The following is a 21,710-nucleotide window of genomic DNA, read 5'->3' as shown; positions in this document are numbered from 1 at the left end:
ATAATAATATATATATTTATACTTACCACGACTAGTGATCGTAAAAATGTATAATTTGCTTTCATAAATAATATTTCGTCTGCCTGCACGATTAGATTGCAATCATACTATACCTGTGCATTATAATAGCTAGCTACGTAGGTATAAGTACTTACATTCTCCGCGAACTAATATTTTTTTTAAATCTACAACAAACTCGTACATCATAAAATATACTAAACGACTATGTATGGTTAGTAGTTTCGCGCATTATTCATCTACCGAATAATAAATACATTAAAGTGCGGAAATTGTTGACTATTATTACGACCTCGACAAACCTTTTACAGCTAATACGCATTTTTATTTCATTTTAGATATTTATGTATTCTCCTATGAGTTTTTATGTAAAAGGTAGAAAATATTATTCTATTGCATATAATATTTAGAAATCGTATCACAAATAAGTTTATTTGATATTGGTAAAAGGGGTATGAGTTGAGGAGGTAAGGAGATAATCTTCCAACTGTCCGTTTCCGACACATTTTTGTAAGTAGTCGTTATCTCCTCACCATTTCCTATAAATACTCTCCTCTTTGGACCTTTATCATTTTTACTTGATTCGGCTAGGGAGCTTAAAACCTTATACTGCAGATCGGTAAATCTGCTGTAAACATAATAGAACTCAGGGTTGTATTATTATTATAATATAATGAATTAATATCCTTACAGTTTATTATTCTCATAACAATGATAGTATAATACAGCCACTGTTATAATAATCTTACAATATTTATTTTAATATGAGAGACTTCTCCTCAGTTATTTTTGTTTTAGTTTTATCAATGCCACTGTATTATTTTCACAAATTTACTTTTGTTGTATAAAAACAGATTGCACAACATTCAATTAACCAGTGCATAAACAAAATTGTATATAACACTGACATATTTTTCTGTAATTAATTCAACAAGTAAAATACTGTTCAAATTGTCATAACTATGATAATCACGATTCGTCATAACTTGTTATTTTTTTTGTTCGTCATCTGTTATTTCACAATTATTCGAACGAACACTAACGAGATCGTTAAAAAACGCAAATTTTTATTTTATAATAATAATCTTGATTTTATGTTTATGGAATATATATATTTATACACAGTTATTAAATTGAAAACGAATAGAGATGTGTATGACCCTACGTATAACATTTCACAAACGTGTTTATGCGTACAATCGTATTCGGTGAAAAAGATACCATAAAAAAGTCCAGAAAATAACCACAAAAAAATTAATGAAACCTCTAAAAAGGCCTAAACAAGTGATTATACATAGAATTGTACTATACGTACTACTAATATTATAATATATTATACATCCAATATTTAGGCACTATAAATATGATTTTTAAACAAGTTCAATAAATGACTGTTCTACGTTATAACATATCAGTCACCACTTTTATTTGAAGTTATAATCTCCATTTTCATGAATTATTTTTGTATATATTATATCAATAAAATAATATTTAAAAAGGATAACAATACAAACATTTAAATACCCATTCTTAGAACTTTTATGACAAATAATTATTTTACTAAGTATACAGTATATAGACGCAAATGCACATTTCATATCCAGCAGAGAAGGGTTGATTGTTAAATATTAAAATAATTATTTTGGTGAATTTACCTTTCAATAAATTGTATATCATTACCCACCTGTTGATAAATATGTTGACATATTGATTGATTTGAGTGAAATACAGTTTACTCAATTTATATACCGTGTTGGGTGCCTATATATACATAGATAACAGAAATAAATAGATAAAAAAGAATTTAATTGAAGCCAAATTTAATTCAAATCTTATTTTGTTGTGCGATTTGTTAAATTGTTTTACACTATTGCGAGATCCCAAATTAAATCAAACATTTAAACAATTATGGAATTTTGTCCTATAAGGTAAATTTTTTCGGTGCGTGTTTTTTTTTTTTTTTTGGCCTTTTTTTTAATTTTAGGAATCTTATAAAATGTGTATATAAACAGTTCGTTAGTAATACTAAGTAAAATATACCCTGCAGATTTGAAACATATCTAAAACTAATAATAATATATTTTATTCGGGATATTCAGTTGTGTTAAAATATTAAAATGTCAATGAAATTTATACTGAATTTTTTTTTTTCAGGTAAGAAATTATGAAAATTTCGTCGTTGGATCCCAGGAAAATGGCATGTCATATCGCGAGATCCTGGTATGAGATATATTTAGATTATATCATATTGTATATAATATTTGCAATACGGATTTCAAAATACACAAATTTTTGGATTTTTAATAACAGTTGTGTTTACACGCACGTTATCGCTTGGGTCCCGCCTACTACTTAGTATATTCGTTTAATATTTATAGCATATACTAAAATAAATACTTTCAATAAGGTTTTTTGATAGGTTGTAATATTATAACATTATTATGTATAGCAATAAAATCCTTAAAAATGAAATGCAGTTATTAATCTGTTTCACTGTTTATAATTAATAGGTGAGGCATACTATGAGTATTATAGGTATTTTATCAAATCATTAGAATTTTTTTATATTTTAATAATTAGTTATGGCTTTTAGCAACTGAATTTTAACATTATAGCGGTTGTAAAGTATCGTGCATAGTAACAAGTCAAACACACACGTACACACACACACACACACATGCAAAGAACATCAACGTCGATCACGTACCTAAGCCATTATACGATTACGATAAAAAAAACCGCAATCACGCATGTGATAAAATAGTCTGTAGAATTTGTTTGAACGGTTATAAGAAAAAAAAATACTCGAAAGTGTGCTATTTCACACGTCGTTTATTTTGAGAAAAACCCATTTTTCGTGTCCATAACGTAGTCGTAATGGTGACATAACAGCATTCACCTAAAAATCGTCATATCTGGGTTCTTTATTTTTTCCCCAATGATCCTCACGTGTAGATATTTTTAGGGACGAGAAACTATTAGGAAAAACTAATAAGATATTAAAAAATGTAAACTAAAATAAACTATTAAGCTATTAAGCTAGTAAATTGTTAGAAATATTATGAAATTCTAATAATTGTTGGGAATCAGTTCTAGACTTGCCGACATTTGCAAGCTTTTTTAATCTTTTAGAAAAATCTGGTGTATTTGGACTAGTCTGTAAAATGTATTTTTAACCACAAAATAAACATAATGGAATCGTTATGGAATTATTATGGGAACAGTTTATGGAGTTACTTAAGCTTTAACAAAATTTGTACTTTTAGAGAACTTTAAATTAAATTATTTTTTTATTGGATTGTAAATGTGTACCTTCCTACGTACAAATTAAAAATTAAAAAAAAATATTTCTGTAGATAGTAGGTAATTCATTTTTAAATAAATATTTAATAAACAAAACCAATAAACTCAGACGTAACGTGAACGTGTTCTTTTGAAAAATAATGAATGTAAACGCCTTGAACGATTTGATAATTGAATATACATTGAACGTGAATGTGAACGAATTTAGTTTTTTAAGTAAACTTTTCGAATAATGAATGGGATTTAGTGATTTTGGAAATATATTTGAGCACCATTGTTAAGCAAATAATATTGCTTCTAGTTAAAACACTTTAAAAAAAAAGGAAAATAATATTAATAATAAATAATAATAGTATCACAATAATATTTTTATTATTTTAACAAATTTATTTATTTATTATTTTCACAAATTGAAATCATTAGACTTAGTAGGTAACCTATTTTATTATTGCATAGGTATTTTAAAAGTCCAACATTCATTGATATCGAACAAGCTGCATACCTGCAGTTCAACAGTTTTGATAGGCGTTAGAAGTTCAGATTAATATTGTGATGTTAACTAATAATAGTACGAATTTATATACATGTACTTACTTTAAGATTGTGAAATGTTTAACCACGATAAAATCACAAGTTTGAGTAGTATTTTATGTAAACTGTCGTGAAGGTGTTTTCGGCCTAGGTGACAAAATACATGTAATTTTATGTTTCAGCTAACATTATGGTGACTCTTCTGCGGTTGAGTTATGCGAGCATATTATATTAGAGAAGTGTTTTAGTTGTAGTTGTAGTATCACATAGTACATGTTAGCTATTATAGTTGCCTTGAAGTCACTTGATCTGATTGTGAACAGTCAGATACAGGGAGGAGGTTAGTTATACATAATATTTGTGGGTATTATTATGAGTACAAACCGTGTGTTTTTGTATGAAATAATGTAGTACCTAAATGATCATTGATATTAGTGTACCTTTCATAAACTATCGTACACTCTATTTCTATAATCACATGAACTTATTACATGCAACTTACCAAAACTAGTTGCATAAAAAAAAAAAAAATACTGTTCCTTGCTAAACGTATCTAGATAACACTTTATCCATCATACCAATTAATAGATGTATTTATCGCGTATTATTGACTTATCGAAACAAGTTTAAATATTTTGTCAATAATTTCGTATTTTTTTTCTGAAATAAACTTTATGAGAAAACTAGGTCTGTTTTCAGAAACGCTTTATGAGTTGTTTTCTTTATATAAGGGGTATCATCTATGTTTGATACAAAATAATGTCGGTTACTTACCAATATTTTTCTACTAAAAAATTGCAGGTAAAATTTTAGTCTATAAAAGTATTGGCCGATATTGTCACTTGGCATATTAAATGCATTATATCCCATGAAACTATTCAACAACGAATTAGATACAACATTAAATACGTTTAATTGCATTGTAAGCGCCAAAATACAAAATCATTATTACCTACATAATATAATAGTTTAGAAAATAATTACTACCGGCAACGACAGCAGTTGCAGATATTCGATCACCTATGTGTTTGAGCGATGAAAAACCAATATTATTCTTGAAACGAATACAAATGATCCGACCAATACTGCTGATGGTACTTAACCTAAAAGAGAGGTGTGTTTAGAGTGTAGGAAGTTGGTTAGTGTAAAAATAACGTTCAATTACAGGCTGTAAAACATTTTCTGACGTCGGCGGGTCGCTGCTTGTGCCGGAAGTACCGTCGGCTAAGCTTGTGCATCAGCTCATGGAAAGCTTTACTGTCAGAAAAGGCGTCTGCATGATATTTCTTGGACGATACCATGTTGACGAAGCCCATAGAACTGGCCCTGCAGCAGCTGACCATCCACTTAAAAAAGTCCCCCATGCAGCGGATGGTAGGCAGTATGTTGAGGGGCGGTGGTAAATCGCTGTGCATTGAGAAAGACAGGAACACTTCCGTCCGGCCGAACACCCATTCTACATACGAGTTTCCGGTGACTCGCTGGAAGGTGTTGGTCATGGTGGCAATGAGCATATTGAGCGTGACGATCACAGACAGTGTCTGGAACACGGAATAGAGGAGCGTGCCCACGGCCTGCGTGATGTAGTGGTTGTTGACGGGCGTCGAATCTTCGCCGTCTTCGGAGGGTGGGTTCTCAATGACCACCGAGCCGGCCGTGGATGACGTCATGCAGAAAACGCCCCAGAAGAGCGTTTTGAGCGTCGAGTACACGTTGATGAATGAATCGTCCTGCTTGGTCTCGAAACCGGTGACCGGATCGACTCGTGTCATGCCCCCGTAATACTGGTAGAAACGGCACAGGCCCGCGGTGAACGCCACGATGATGATGCCGAATACGGCGGCTAATCGAGCAAAGTCTGTGGTCATCTTTCCCAAGGACACCTGCAGTGGGCCCAGAGAGTAGCTGAGCTGACACAGGAACAGAAGCCGCAGGTACGACATGACTGTGACCACGGCTAGAAAACCTTCGCCAACCAGCGTCGGGTGCAGTGATGTCCAGTACTTGCGCTCGATGGGTGGATCGTGTGGGTGGAAGTAAGACGACCACCAGCACCCGGCTGTGGCGGCTAGCATACACAGTTTGACACAGTCATAGATGTTCCACAGCATGCTGAAGAACCGCCAGGGACCCTGAACCATGACCAGCTTGACAGTGCGCAACACGAACGTTACAGCGTACACCACGATGATAATTTTGAGCACCAGACCCACCGTGTCACCTGGACAATCGACCGTCGACTTGTCTAGGTTGTTGGCCCACGTCAGCACCACCAGGTACACGGCGTACGATGCCAGGTAGTTGATCATCCTGTTCACGGGCAGTGAGTAGTACTCACTGCTCTTAGAGTACGGAGCTACCAGGTACAAGAGGAGAATCCACAAGAGCAGGGGAACGCGCAACAGCACAGCCCAGGCCGCTGTATGGGACCAGCGATCCCGCCATTCGTACCAGTTACCCGCCCACGCCACCTCTAGAATTTGCTGCACGCTGCCGTGTGCCACGAACTCTTTCTGCTTCAGGTCCATGGCCATCACCAGCCGGTGATAAGGGAACGATCCAAAAAAGTTGCAGCCCTCCTTCCGGGTCAGTATCAGCTTCACCTCGCTCGAAGACCGACACAGCCCAATCAGGTCAACGGCGAAAAGCCGAGTCTGCAGGTTCAATGATTCGTAGTCGGACTTGAACAGTCGATTCACGTTGCCATGTTGTAACAGCTGCTTGCTCAGCTGGAACGCGGTGAGGATAGGGTCTTCTGACGTTAGGTAGATGTAAAACGGATTTGACAGAGCCCGAAACACCGATAGTTTTAGTTCAGATGCCTCGAGGCCATTGTTGAGTTGGGCCAACGACTTGCACACCTGTTGTGATATTATTTTATAGATAGAAAGAGGACTACGCGTGAAACATCCAAATGTTTGTAAGGAAAACACAAGTGTCAGAATGAAAAAAATTAACAATATTTTCGACAACCATCTGTTTTTCAAAACAGTGAAAACAAAAAAAAAACTTAGAAAAATAATATTGGTTTTACCTTAAATCTTAATAAATAATAATATTATATAAACAAGAAATAAATATTTAAAAAAATGGAATTCTTAAAATGCCGTTGAACTGTCTCATTTACTAAATAATTCGTTTGAAATATATTCCTCGGATTACTATAAAGAAATGCATTCCTACTGACCTCTTTGCAAAGACACCGGGCTTTGTGTGGTATCGGTATTGTGTGGCCGCGTTCTAGCAACAGGCTGATGATCTGATGGTGGCCGCACTGGGCCGCCAACATGATCGGCGTGAGGTACTGTGGAAACTCTGTGGAATGCTCATATCCCAACTCGGCTCTTTCCGGACTATTCGCTTGGAGGATGTCTAACAGTTTGATTACGATTGGAAAATAATTGTGACGGATGGCGCGCATAAGAGAGTCTCCGATTTCGAGACCAGGCTTCGACAAAAGGAGATCGATCATCGGTTCACAGTTGACTTCGATGGCCAAATTCAAGCCCGTTATGCCCTGATAATTTTTGCAATTCAGGTCAAAGCCACTATTATTTTCTAATAGTTTTTGGACTGCGGGCACATCGCACATTTTGATCATGTTCAAGTATTTTCTCTGCAGTTCTTCCTCCTCGTCGGGATGAAACTCATTAGTTGTGAACGATTCGTCTTCCGTCGACGAATTGTTAGTAGTTACCGCGCTCGCCTCATTTTCATCTAACGTTTCAGACGCCATGTTCTACTCTGTATATACCGTTAATCAACGATATATTAAATTGATCTAATCGTGTTTAATTCTAAATTTGTAACCTCGTAAACATTGGTTGATGTATAAACAAAATTAAATTACCATAACAAATAATTAATTAAGTAAGTGTAAACTATATTTCATTTATAAACAACACAACAGAGACGTGTTGCCAGACTTTTGTTTTATAGGTGTACTTGCAGTACACAAATCAAAACCGTATATATTGATGTAGTGTATTTCTGAGATGTGTATGAACAGCGGTAATGACGCAGTTACGAACCTTTTTTCATCACTAATAAAGATAATATTGATCACACCATTGTGAACAATTTAAAGTAATTACCTACTTAAATTATGCAAATATATTATACTAGCTGATCCAGTGCACTTTGTTGCTCGTTAAAAATGCAGTGGGGGCAGAAAGATTAAAAAAATACTTAACGACATATTCTCAGATCTACCAAAAACACACAAAAAAATGTCATAAAAATCAGTCGGCCCGTTTCGGAGGAGCTCAATAACAAACACTGTGACCCGGGACTTTTATATATAAGATTATGATTTATTTATTTTTCTTTAGATAATTAATTCTCGATATTAAAATATGACTGTTGAATTCGTTATTGTCTATTGATGGTATTCAGGTATAGATGATAGGTACCTAGTAAAGGTAGTTAGACAAAACTCTAAGATTATATTACCATACATAAAGTTCTTAATATCAAACGTGTGATAAAAATATATCTAAAATTTGATAGGACTGTGTTCGATATATTAAGCAGAAATGAAAAAATACTACCTAGTCGAAATAGTGCTGTTTCACAAGTCGTTTATTTAATATATATACTCTATTATATACCTAATGATTTTGCATATCATGTACATTTTTTGTTAAAAGTTATCATATTTTCTTAAAATTTCAGATAACTCTAAATATTAATAACAGATTTAATTATTAATATTTTTTAACTAACTGTTAGTCTGTAATCTATATATAACTATAGTCATACAAGAAGCTATTATATAGTTTATATATAATTTATATAATTTTTTAATTAATGTATAAAAAGTTCATCGAATTAAGGCTTTTTATTATTTTTTTAGGATTATTTTGACTATAGGATTTGTATAATTTGTTTTCTACAAGTTCCAAAACCGAACAAGTACTCCTTTTTTGTTATTAACATATATCATACTACAAATTCATAAAATAAGCATAATAATATAAGTGGAGTCCCCATGTTGCCCACAGCACACCTGCTGCCGAAACAGTAGGTATATACTTATTTCACCCTGTAGCTCCTGAGCACAATACCGAGCGAATACGGTCGTAGACAGATTGCGACCGTTCGGTGTCCCGCTGCGTAAAATAAAAAAGTATCACAGATTTGAACAATGCCGTTGTAGTATTATTTTGGTAAGTCCGCAAACTTTTTTTTTCTGTGTGGGAGTAAAAAAATTGCTTAGAAAGTTTCATTACAGAACACCACATCGCTCGTTTCTATACATCGGATACAAATGATGTACAACTTTATCTGTATTTTAAATAATATAGGACAAAATCGTAGTTGGGGTATTGCTGCACTACATGCGGTGACGTGTGGATCACGTGCAATCCCTCCGAATTCTCTACACCAGGCACATCAAAATAGCCCTCGATTCTTTTGATCATTGGGAAATGAAGTAAAAATAAAGGGAAAATAAACAAAAAATAATAATTCAATTTTGTGACGCATCGGTGTTAAAGAAAAACATTTAATTCATGTGTAATATTATACATTATGGTATGTACTTGCAGTATACTGTGTTCAAAAATATTAATTTGTTTATCAATAGGTTTTTTTTTGTGCATGACCCATATTATTATTCTATTCAATATTTTTGTCCCAGATGATAATGTGCGTCTATACGGAGAAAATACGCATCAAATGCATTATTTAAAAAAGAAACAGGTGGTTATTGTTTCCGTGGCTAGACGCTTACGACACTTACGAGATGGATCTACGCGGGATTCGAACTACACCAGCCCATATCATATTATGATAATATTAAACTGTCATGTCCGCATGAACGGTATCTGTAGTAACATATAATATTATACTATGGAGGTACGTTGTGCTTTCGAAATAAGGACAAATATTTCAGGTCTGACGTGCGGATACCGCGGAGTAAAGGCTCGTATTATTGTCTCGGCTGTGACATAAAATCTATTTCGTTTTCCAATTATTATATTTAAATTTTTTTTTACTTTATCACGTGCGAAAGACTTACTTATGATTTCTTTTTTTTCAGAAAATATAACATTGCTATTCTGGCTAGTGTCAATCGTTAAATCTATTAATTAATTCGATGTTGATTTCAATTGAAGTATATATGTGTCAATTATAGTTAACGGTTCACGAAGTCGATTTTATGTATTGAAAACTATACTATGGTATTTTAAAAACCAATAAGTACTTGAAGACCTATAAAACGTGAACTTTGATGTGCGTTTAAAATCTACCACAGCCTCGAAAAGCCCAAAAAAATTAATTAGTATTGTTTCGACGGCTGGGGTATGCGGTTTCTCCTATTGAGAACCTAACCTAACCTAACCTACGAGATTCAAACTGCATATCATATCATAATATTATTACACTTTCATATCCCCACAGGCTGTATATAAGCTTATGCTCTAATAAAGTATAATAATATTAAACTACATAAGTATCTACTTTGTGATTTCGAAATAAGGATAAAGATTTAAGGACTTGACGTCTGGATACGGCTTGGGCGTATCTATAGGATATTTTCGGTTTAAGATACGTATAATATTATATGGGTAAGTAAAACATATAAAATACGACCGATCGGATCATAAACATAATCAAATCATTATAATATTGAATCTAATATATTATAATATGAAAGAAAAAAGACCTTTTTTGCCACCGATTTGCAATCTAACCTGCTATTGTATTTTAATATATTTATCGTTATAATATTAAAACTCAATAAATAATTGAAAAAAAAATAAATTTTCACAACAGTAAAAATGAAATTCAAAGGCACTCGCTAATATTTTGCGTGCACTTTATATTTTGTTTACGCAATTCAATTCCATTCTCGGCCATTATAATATGTCTTGTGTTATACACTACAATACGATACACATTATATCCATGTATTTTAATCTGAAAGCTTTTTATATGATAATGATATAATTATAATAATATTTTGAGAAATTATCATCAGACACATGATACGAGTCTGTACGCTCGATGATTTATATGGTAATTCCAGTGCATATTATTATTACGTAGACCTTGAACAGTTTTAGAAAACTTTTTGAAGTTTATTATTAAACTCAACTTATTGTGAATGTCGAGCTTCGACCACTAACTAAATACTGGACCGATGTGGCCATATGGTTAGGCACTGGGTGATTGCGAAAAAAAATTTAAATTGTATATACGTTACAATTATATTGAATTATATTTAAGAATTATGACAATATATCAAGTTGATACTTTCTCCGAATTGAATTAACTTTAATTGGTAGTTGAATAATTTTTTTTCTTAAATATAAACTATTGTAGCTACAGGCAATAATTCTGAACTTTGACTTATCTACTTGAGTTAAGTTTTTTCATTATCTTTCCGACCTTTGAATATTTCATAGATATCGATTTGATATTGTGTTTTTTTTTTTATCACAAGGGAATTCTAATCTTTAGATAATATGTAGGCCCTAAGTCCAACTGTCTAAGATGATCAAACAGTTTGCTATTATCGTAAAAATGGATATGCATTCTGAATAAAATATAAGACTCTTATGGCTGTTAAAAAAATAATCGTTTTGAGCATGTGAGGTTACATAAATGCATTTACATATATGATAGTTAATGCAATATATGAAATATTTTCCACAGAACGTTTCGAAATAATAATAATACGATAGGCGCATTTAATTTTTTTTTTATCATTTTTCTCCTACATCATGACCGCATGGCTTGATTTATAGCAGAAATAATACGCTTGTGATTTTACAATACACTCTTACGTCATCCGGACTCAGTACAGGAACATTATGACTAAATTACAATACTATTTTATTTGCCAATGATTTTTATGAATTACCAGTGATGTTCATAGCGATTTAAAATATATTGGGCCCATCTTAACAACAATATGAAACATCGCCCGTTGATCATGTTTCATTGTACACGATAATTGATGTATTTAATACGAGGGCAGGTACGCTTGTGATGTAAACATAATTGAACAACGGTGCGTACAGTGTAACTTTACATAATAATATTATAGGCAATAAAACCATTTAAACCACTCATTCCCCAAATTAAATTAGCACTTAAATAAACAATACCAAACGCATGAAAACTGTTCAGGTAGGTACCGGAGCCGTGTATTGAAAGCTTCTACGAATGTGAAAACATAATTTAATTACAGAATTAACGAACATTCAGCTAAAATATTATCATACGCCTGTTAGTTTGTAAACGTTTGAAAATTTAGTAGATCAAAAACGAAAATTTGTTAGAACAATAATCGTCGAGTTTCACGTTTACGGTGGAGTACTTAACCTGCACATTTATTACATTTTAATATTGTTATTCATTGATGGCATATAATTCAACAATTTTTAAATACACATTGACTTGTTCGTTTGCATTACGATTTTGTAATATTCGATGTATGTTTAAATCAAAATACGTCAATTAATACTATAAAAAAATTACCCGCGTGCCATGTACATTTATAATCAATATGGGTTACGGTATAATCAGTGTTGTGATTTATCTAGATAATCCTCTGACTGTCAACAGAATACCCTCATTCCGCTCTTGAAATTTGAATCGATCATAAATCAAAATGATTTTCGATTAATAATAATAAGTATTCCCTAATATAAAATAAAATACAATACTAATTTTGGCATTGCATGGCATCTATATGATTAATATATAAAATATACATAACACTATAACAGTGTAATGAAGCTTATATCCAATACACCAATGACCAATCTATCAAATTATTACCAGAATTTTAAATACTGAATATTTATATAAATTGTTTATTTAGGTATGCAAATACCATTCTTATTATCATGTATTGGCGTATTGCCATTAAAAAAAGAAGCAATTATTAATTTGATTTGCCTGTTTAGTTTTGTTCAATGGGTTAAACATTAACGAATTATTCAAAAATAATATTTTATGTATACAGAAAATTTCTAGTCTAAATAATTTTTAAGTTTTGATTTTTAACACCAAATTTTGTTATGTTCTAAAAACTGTCCTTTACTTTTTAAACTCAAGTTAAAAAACAAAACATTTTTTCAGAAAAAACTTTTATTTGACTCATAAAGTTACATAAATCATGACTATGATGAAATTCAGATGCGTTACATAATATTATCTGATATAATTTATACCGTTAGTTTTGTGATAAATACTTGTTACAAAAAATTTTTTTTTTAATTTGGATAGTAAATGATGGTTTTTTTTATCTTATCTAGATAATTAAATTATTATGCATCTTCATCTAGATAACTATTTTAACAATTATCTTTTATCTTTATCTAGATATTTATATTAATCTTTGTACAACACCTTAGGGAACTGTGTCAATAAACGGTTTTCGATTAATGTGAGATGGAAACATTTCGTTTTTAAATTATTGTTTTTGCTATTGTTTCATTCTATTAAACGCTCAAAACTTCCGTTTATACTTTCTGTTTTTCGGAAAATACAACTTTGTTATTATCTACGGGTTGTGTCAATCGCGTGAGGTCTAATAATTATTCAAATTTTTGCATTTGAAGTATTTAATATAGCTGATAAATCATTCATTTAGTTTATTTTATACATTAAAAACTACTACAGCGCTGTAATAACTTGTAAGTAAGTACCTGTAAGACGTGAACTTTGTTAAGCATTTAAAATCCTCATCCTGCCTCAAGCCTTTGCTCGGCGTCTTGAAAAGCTAAGAAAAAAGTGAGTGAAAATCACAAGAATCTCTCATAAATTGTCGGATGAGAAAAGAAAAATACCGAATAGCGTTAAGTTTAATATCGGTAATTGTTGTGATGGATGTTTTAAAAATATTATGCCGTTGTGTTCGATCAACTTCGATAAAGTGCTTCTGCTGGGAAAAAAAAGTCGAAAATAATCGACTGTCGATTAAACAGAAGCTCTCAAATCGTTTGTGATTAACGTCTATCCATTAATTACTATTGAATGGAACTGATCGGAAAAACGTTCAACGGTATGGTATTTAACACTCTCTTAACAATGGTTGTTTTTCCAATAATGACTAAATTAATGAGGGTTGTGATTCGTGGATTGTGGACACATAGCGTGGAGGGTGGTGTAAGATGTGTTTACTATATAATAAATAATATGAATTTTGATTTGGCAGAATGGGTGTATGCATAATATACGGTATCGACAAATATGATGATTTAGGAATCGCTGTTATTCCCTAACCATGGTCAAATATGTCTTATTAGGTTAGCCAATATTGGATATTTAGATATTATGCCATAGTTGCATTAAAATGTTCATTAGGTATCAAATCATTATTATATTAGGCAATGTTATATACAGTATTTTCTAATTAATCCCAAGTTCATTAAATGACTTAACTAATATTAATTAAGATGTTTGGTTTTAGCACCAGTGCATTTTCTTGTTGTTAATTTAATACCAACCTACATGTTTTAATCTAAAATTAACCTTTTCTCAAAAAGGAAAAGAAATCAAAATGTCAACCAACTGAGAGTGTATAAGTTAAAAATGCGCAATTATTTTACTATTTGTAATAATAATCAGTTTCCTCGGAATTTTAACTTAAGATTCGAATAAAATATTGATGAGAATATTCCTAAAGCATAGTTCTAGGCGTATTATAATATTGTGTCTTACCGAAAAATGATTTGATGAATAATCTCATATTATATGATTTGAATATTTTTATTTTAGCATCATTATATTATTTTTCTTTTAAAAATTAACGTCAGTGACTAAATTAATTTACGTAAATTCCTTACCAAACCAGGTATTATCGTTACCTTGTTGACTTTAGTCGTTGTTCGCGTTGACTTACCTATTGCCTTATTGTTCGGTAACTTACTTCACATAAAAATATATGATACTGAAATTTCCGTTTAATGTGATCACATTCGTACAGGACATTTTGATCGTATGAACCGTTAATTCCATAAAACAACATTTTATAATAATCCTGTAGTATTCATATTCCAAATTGTAAGTGTAATAAATAATAATAATAATAACAACACATTACATAAATATATTATATTGTGGCAAAACAAAATCTATGCAAGATGTCGAAGAAAAGAAACTATATATAGAATTTACAATTGTAGATTATGCACTGCAGGGGCGTGATCGGGGGGGGGGGGATGTTCAATGTTTATACTTGACTAATATATATGTAGATACTTACTATTTACATTTTAATTCATAATGTATTTTGATTATATGATAATAAACAAAGTTGAACTGAACCTCCCCCCAATCAATATTTCTGATCACGCCTACGATGCACAATAATATATTTTATTATCGTAATAATTTACGGCTCGGCCTGTGTTTTACAAATCTTGTCATTCCATTAAATGGTTGATTCAATATTATTTTTATAAATCAGAGTGACCACATTCACATAGTTCGTTGTACATAAATAATTATTGTTACTATTCCCAAAGTACGCCATACTACGCATGCAGAACAAGTCGTGCTTATCAATATTGTTTTAATATTTTATTCGTTAAAGTAACCAATATAGTGACTATATCGGAATACGTGTGTAGGTAAGCGTGAGCTCGGAAAATCCTGAAGGGTCCATGACTATATTATGTTGCGCACTTTGCGTATTATACGTATACCTGCCTTTATTATTGTTTTTCAAATGTGTATTTATATATTGATAATATTATTATCATGAAATGTTATATACTTTACTCCGACTTTCAATGCGATCCGTATAATACGCGTCTACGGACTTCGTTATCATATTCTATCCATAAAAAATGTTCACTAGCTATTATTGCCTACCACTCTATACCTACCTCACCTGTTACGTTACACCTGTGACCAGATACCGGGCACACACCGCTTACCATTACCGCACATCTGATTTAGTTCCACAGCTCTGCTGCATGTAAAAATAATATAATAATAATAACAATTTTATCTTTTATTCATCGTAATATCTGAGAATTCAACACGCGCGACTCACCGTAGACAAAAATATATAAATGTAGACTTGGAATAAAAAAAAAAAACACCTCCGTATACAAATGATATAGTCGTCTGCTGCTGCGGGGCGTTTTATAATATATATATATATGCGATACTGTAATAAAAAAATATATATATTGTAGTCGGCTTTGGGGAGTTTTTTTTTTTTGGTCGTTCGGTTCAGTAAAGTTTTGATTTTTGCGTGTCCATATATATATATATATATATATATGTATGCCACCGACTCGGGGAGCCAGTTACGTTTGGTTACACGTGTTAATGGTACCTGCCACAAAAAACGCAGTGGCCATAAAATAATAACAATAATAGTAATAATATGATGCAGTGGTGGGGGGGGGGGGTATTTTCCGACGGTAGAATAGTGTTTCAAGATAGTAATAATATTATTGTATATTATTATCGCGTGATACCCACACTAAAATCCTAGTTGCGTGAACCCTGCTGCGCATAGAACATACATAATATAATTGCTTCACCCGTTGCCACTAAATATTCTTGCATTTGTTTGAAAGCCTTACAACACTGCAGTCACAATAACAATTGTGTGCACACAATCGACGATAAGTTCTGTATAATAGGTATTTTGACAATATTATTGTGGTCGAGTGGTTCGTTTTGACCTCGCACAACTAATTTTCAAATAACCGAAATCGATTTACTTGTTCAGATTCTACGGCACTGAACGAATGATTCACCAAGTGGGGTCGACCCCAATTTATTCTATTAACAGTGAATTTATTATGATTCCAGATTTTGGGAAACATGTGATCATGTTTGTATAATATTAAAATTCCTTTCAATGTTAGGTTAGGTTAGATTAGGCTCATTCAATTAATCGTTTTTACATTTTTTTTATTTTTATACATAGAAATATTATATGCATATAATAACAAAAAAATACTGTATAAATAAATAATATTAAACTTACCTTTAGGGAACTTGGAGTGAATTGAAACTAGGCTAAATAATATTATTGTTGTAAATAATAATTTGATAGCAAAAAAAATGAAAATTGCAGATAGATATCAACTGGCTACGTACAATATAATATTAAAAATCATAGATAATGGTATACATACATGTCGTCTACAAGATATTATTCATTATAAACGTGTCATCACTACGATGTATTATTGTTATATTTCAGTTGGATTACTCAATTGAACACCAACCCTTCTATTGAATATATTATCTTGATATTGACCTGACAGTACGCTTGAATACATTTCACATTATAACTTGATATACATAACATATTATTATTCATGTTTATTTTCTTGGGTTTTGCAGTTTGACTTTTGAATTTCTGAAAATGCCTATGTTTGCGCAAAACATGAAGTTCAAACAAATACCGCATAGACATGTATCCATTACGTGGTTTTAGGAGTGACTAAAAAATAAAAATAATATTGGCAGGTTTTTTTTTTTTAGATACCTTTATTATATTGTTATCCGTGTTCTTGTGCCGTCAGTGTGCCCCCAGCTCAATACAAGTAGCAACTCCGAATCTGTTTTATTCACACTACTATGGAGGGGCTCCTACACATTATTGTGTAACTACTATTCGTATTATTTAAGTGATTCTTAGTATCATCATAAACACAAATTGTCTCAGTAACTTCACGCGGGAACGGTCTCCTGTCCATGTGCAGTCTATGGTGTTGCTGTTGTGACTGAACGTCACTCCCGTATGGTTTCTCACCCGAGTGTATAAAGTTTCGATGCACAAATCACACTGGCATAACCGTATTTCGGCGTCACACGTCCTCTAGCTACAGGTGGAATCGTTCATTTTAGTATCAATGGCACCGCTAACTTCGACGTTATAATACATATATTGAGTCCTGCTGAATACTGTAGGTTTGCCGAATATAAGTGAACAAAGTCTGACTGTATTGTTATATTTACGTCACAAGCTCAATTTTGTTTTTCGTGCAATTACGTAGTTAACAGGCGGTTCTGTTAATAATTCATTGACAGTTTTAGGTGTCAAGCCAGTATTAATTGTTTTACTACCAGTAAATTAACATTTAACTCAAAATTCGAACAATCAAAGAAATAATCCAATAATTCATAAGATATTATTATTACTAGAGCAAGGACTTTCATGCACTAAAAAATCATCAAATATGCATTTATGCATCAGAAAATTAAAAATATGCGGTTAAATATGCCGATAAAAAAATTAATTTTATTATTATTCACTATAAGTAAATTGATTTGAATTTTTTTCGAATATCGGATCCCATTCTTCTTCATTATTATCCGTTGAAAATACAGATTCACCAAACTCGATTACAAAATTACACAAACAATAAGCTTTTGTCGAATTTTTCTTTTGGCATATTACTCACGAACGTTATATACAAATTAAACTCGCGGAACTTACACACGAGTGGCAATTCTACTAGAACTAATCTAATCCACCCACTGACTATAGATAGTTACTTGATACTATACAATTTATCTCTATCGTCTTTATAAGTTAATAACAAAATTGTTGATCTTGATTCTTGGAAAATATTCACCAAAGTGCTCGATTTTCGATAAACCATCAAAATATGCACTAAAAGCTTAAAATATGCTCTTTCAATCAAAATTATGCCCCTTAAACCAAAAAATGTCCAAATATGCAAAAATATGCACTAAAAACTTTTAGCTTTTGGTCACAAACGTTGTGAAAGGTATTGTGTACTTACTCTGCATACGTTTAACTAAACCAGGAAAAACATGCAAATGCATGAAAGTCCTTGCTCTAATTATTACCGCGACTGAGGTGTCTTGGTGGCTGTCGCCATCAAATTGGTAGTGAAAAATACGTATAACAAATAACTATTGTGTATTTGAATAGTTGGAACCAAATTAAATACAAAATATATACTGTCGTATACATTATTTTTGATATTATACTTACCACTTACTACATAGTATAATAATACGTCATTAGACATACCTGTTATACTGATTTAGCCATACCTATTATATTATTGTGTATTTATCACTTATCCAGATCCAACTACCCGAGTAAATAAGATATATTTGCGGTACTTAAACATTAGTTATAATATCATATCTACACTCTGTAGATTTAGTTGTGCACTTCAACAAGTCAAATGTTTCAATAAACTACGTGTTTAAAACTTAAAAATATAAAAACCAATTATATTATACAGTATTATACACAAAACCATTGTTAGGTACAGCCGTTAGGTGGTACATGTCTTTCACACGCTGTGTAATAGGCCATTATTATGTGATATTATTCCAGTTACCTAATACTTTTTACCATTATAAATTATTTTTATTTTTATTAAACGTGTAAATGTTTCACTAAAAACAGATACATTTGATAATGATATATCGTAAAATATTAAAGCGTACAAGCAGGTTATACTCCGAATCACATTATTATTATATTTTTTTACGTGAATTAAAGTAAAACTGTACAAAACATATTTTGTGCATTTCGTTGATTCATAACAAAATAAAAACTATATCGATAAATCTGAATAAATCTGAGCATAATAACAAAATTGTTTCATCGTCAAGTATGTATGAATATTTTTCTATATGTTTGCCATTGTAACTCGGCAGTTATTTTATGAAGTGCTTAGCAGCTATACCTAATGTAATAATTATTTATGAGTATCTTATTACAATTTAATTAATTTTGTTTGTAATATAGATACAAAGATCGATTTTAAAATCATAATTATTAATTTTGATCACAATATGATCATTATTTAAAAGATAATTAATACAATGTGATGTTATAAAGATTCGACTCCAAATATTACCTAAACATTTTTTTTCCATCGTTGTCTTGGCGGACACCTTTTATTGTTGTGTGTAATTCTGGATATCAAGATGTAAACAAATTTTTAATGATTTTCCCAATTCGTAAATATTATTTTTTTTAATATTATATTTTTTAGAACACTGCAATGGAAATAATGTACCAAATACAAAAATAATTAAAATCTTACTACAAAACATTATAATATTTTAAAAAAACGGTATTTGTTAAAATTATACTGATTTATAAGACTATAATTGGTGTAATAACTCTCTCACAATAATTGGAGATTATGATTTATGTAAAGAAAAACTTTCAATATAGTCATATATATATTCTACGAATGTTGATTAAAATTATAAATTTCTCTTTTAAAAAACATTATTTAAAAGTAATATTATTAATTACCATTGAATTATAATTTTATACCATTTACGTTCTAGCTTTGAACAATTACGTTGATATAACAACAAATACTATCTTTATTGTTGGGAAAATCTAAACTAGCTTAGCATATAATAATACAATTTTCGTTTTCTTGACACTTGTACCTTGAAATGGCTTGTTCGTAATAATATTGAAATGTATCATGTATGCTACGGCAGCCGGTTGATACCTAGGTAGAATATAATTTAAAATATTTATTGAGACGACGAAATGCAGTAGCAATAACGTGCAGATACCAACCGTTGCACATACCACAGTATACCGCTATTCCAATAGTATTGGTATTATATATTATAGACGTCAAATGCGCCAAAACGAAGACCCTGAAAATATGGCAAGTTTGTTATTCGATATATCAAGTACCCTCTATGTTTAGTATACAATATATGGTGCAATTAGTTTTTCGAGTGTTTCTTTTATTATTATTTCCGACTATTTGCTTACAACCTGAGTACTTGAATTACATACATAGTATAAATATAAAATCAACGTCGATTTAGGAATACATTTTTTTTTTTTATTAATGCAATAAAATTTGTTTTTCGTTTTTTTTTTTAATAGTTGCTTTGATCAAAAATGTTTTTGCGATTTTCAAACGAATTTTGAAACAGTGCGTCGTCGAATCACAAAATATATTAATATTTAATTATTATTGTAAAAAAAAATATTATAAGCACCCTATGCATATACCGTTTGTTTACCGCTTACGGTTTTCGACCTGGGGCTCAAAAACTGCATTTTTTTGGACGGTAAAACAATCAGTGGTGCTCAGGGGTCACAAGCGAAAAAAAAATTACATGATAATATTTTTTTAATGTCTGTGTACGGTTAATCTGACATTCTGACTACCCTTCGACCAGTTCGTTATATGCAAATACATAATATAGCTATACACCTGTGTCTGTCTACCTGTCGTCCACTGTGTGTGCGAATAATGACGTTAAGCATAGACATAATATTACTAAAATATTATGTATTACATAATTTGTCTGTATGGACATAATATTATGAAAATCCTGTGGAGTCGGATTTATTAATGTACGAGGAGGAAATTATTTTTACATCCGTTAGAAATATATACCTATATGATATTATGACATCTCGAAAACATTAAGACTGCACTTTCTAAAAACCTGATTAGTAAAGTAGTTGGTACTCATCTAGGCATCAAATATAATGGTTATGGCGCCCATGATTTTTTAATACAGGTCGATCAATACTGCAGTAAACATTATGAGCAAATACCGGTAAAGTTTGGATACTAAAAAAAATTGTATTCATCCTCAAAACTGAGTATCAATATGACCAATATCATGCCAACACTTCCATTTTCAATAGAACTATTATATTATAATAATTATAATTAAATCATTATTTTTAGAGACATATACTTACCTATTTTGATTATTTGCTCAGGTGACATGGTATTCCCTTATACGCTTCTCTATATGAATATTGTTCATTCATAACATATATAAGTGAAAAAACTTTGGTGACCTACAGTAATATGATGCGTTTCGTGTCTCAGCGCGTAGTTTATTGACCAATAATATATTTTATATCTATATAGGTA

At 31.4% G+C, this 21,710-nt stretch overlaps 1 protein-coding gene across 1 annotated transcript in view; it reads left to right on the top strand.

The window, feature by feature from the left end:
- Positions 1 to 2,175: 2,175 nt before the first annotated feature.
- Positions 2,176 to 21,710, top strand: part of LOC111028551 (RNA pseudouridylate synthase domain-containing protein 2-like) — a 115,416-nt gene continuing 95,881 nt past the window's right edge. Inside the window, exon 1 of the mRNA XM_022307242.1 lies at positions 2,176 to 2,238. Coding sequence (XP_022162934.1) covers positions 2,218 to 2,238 — 21 coding nt within the window. The 5' untranslated portion in view covers positions 2,176 to 2,217. The remainder of the gene's footprint in view (positions 2,239 to 21,710) is intronic.

This window comes from Myzus persicae, unplaced genomic scaffold (assembly GCF_001856785.1).
Source record: "Myzus persicae strain clone G006 unplaced genomic scaffold, MPER_G0061.0, whole genome shotgun sequence".
NCBI lineage: Eukaryota > Metazoa > Arthropoda > Insecta > Hemiptera > Aphididae > Myzus > Myzus persicae.
The sequence above is the reverse complement of the archived record's forward strand: the minus strand, read 5'-3'. Positions and strand labels throughout refer to the sequence as shown.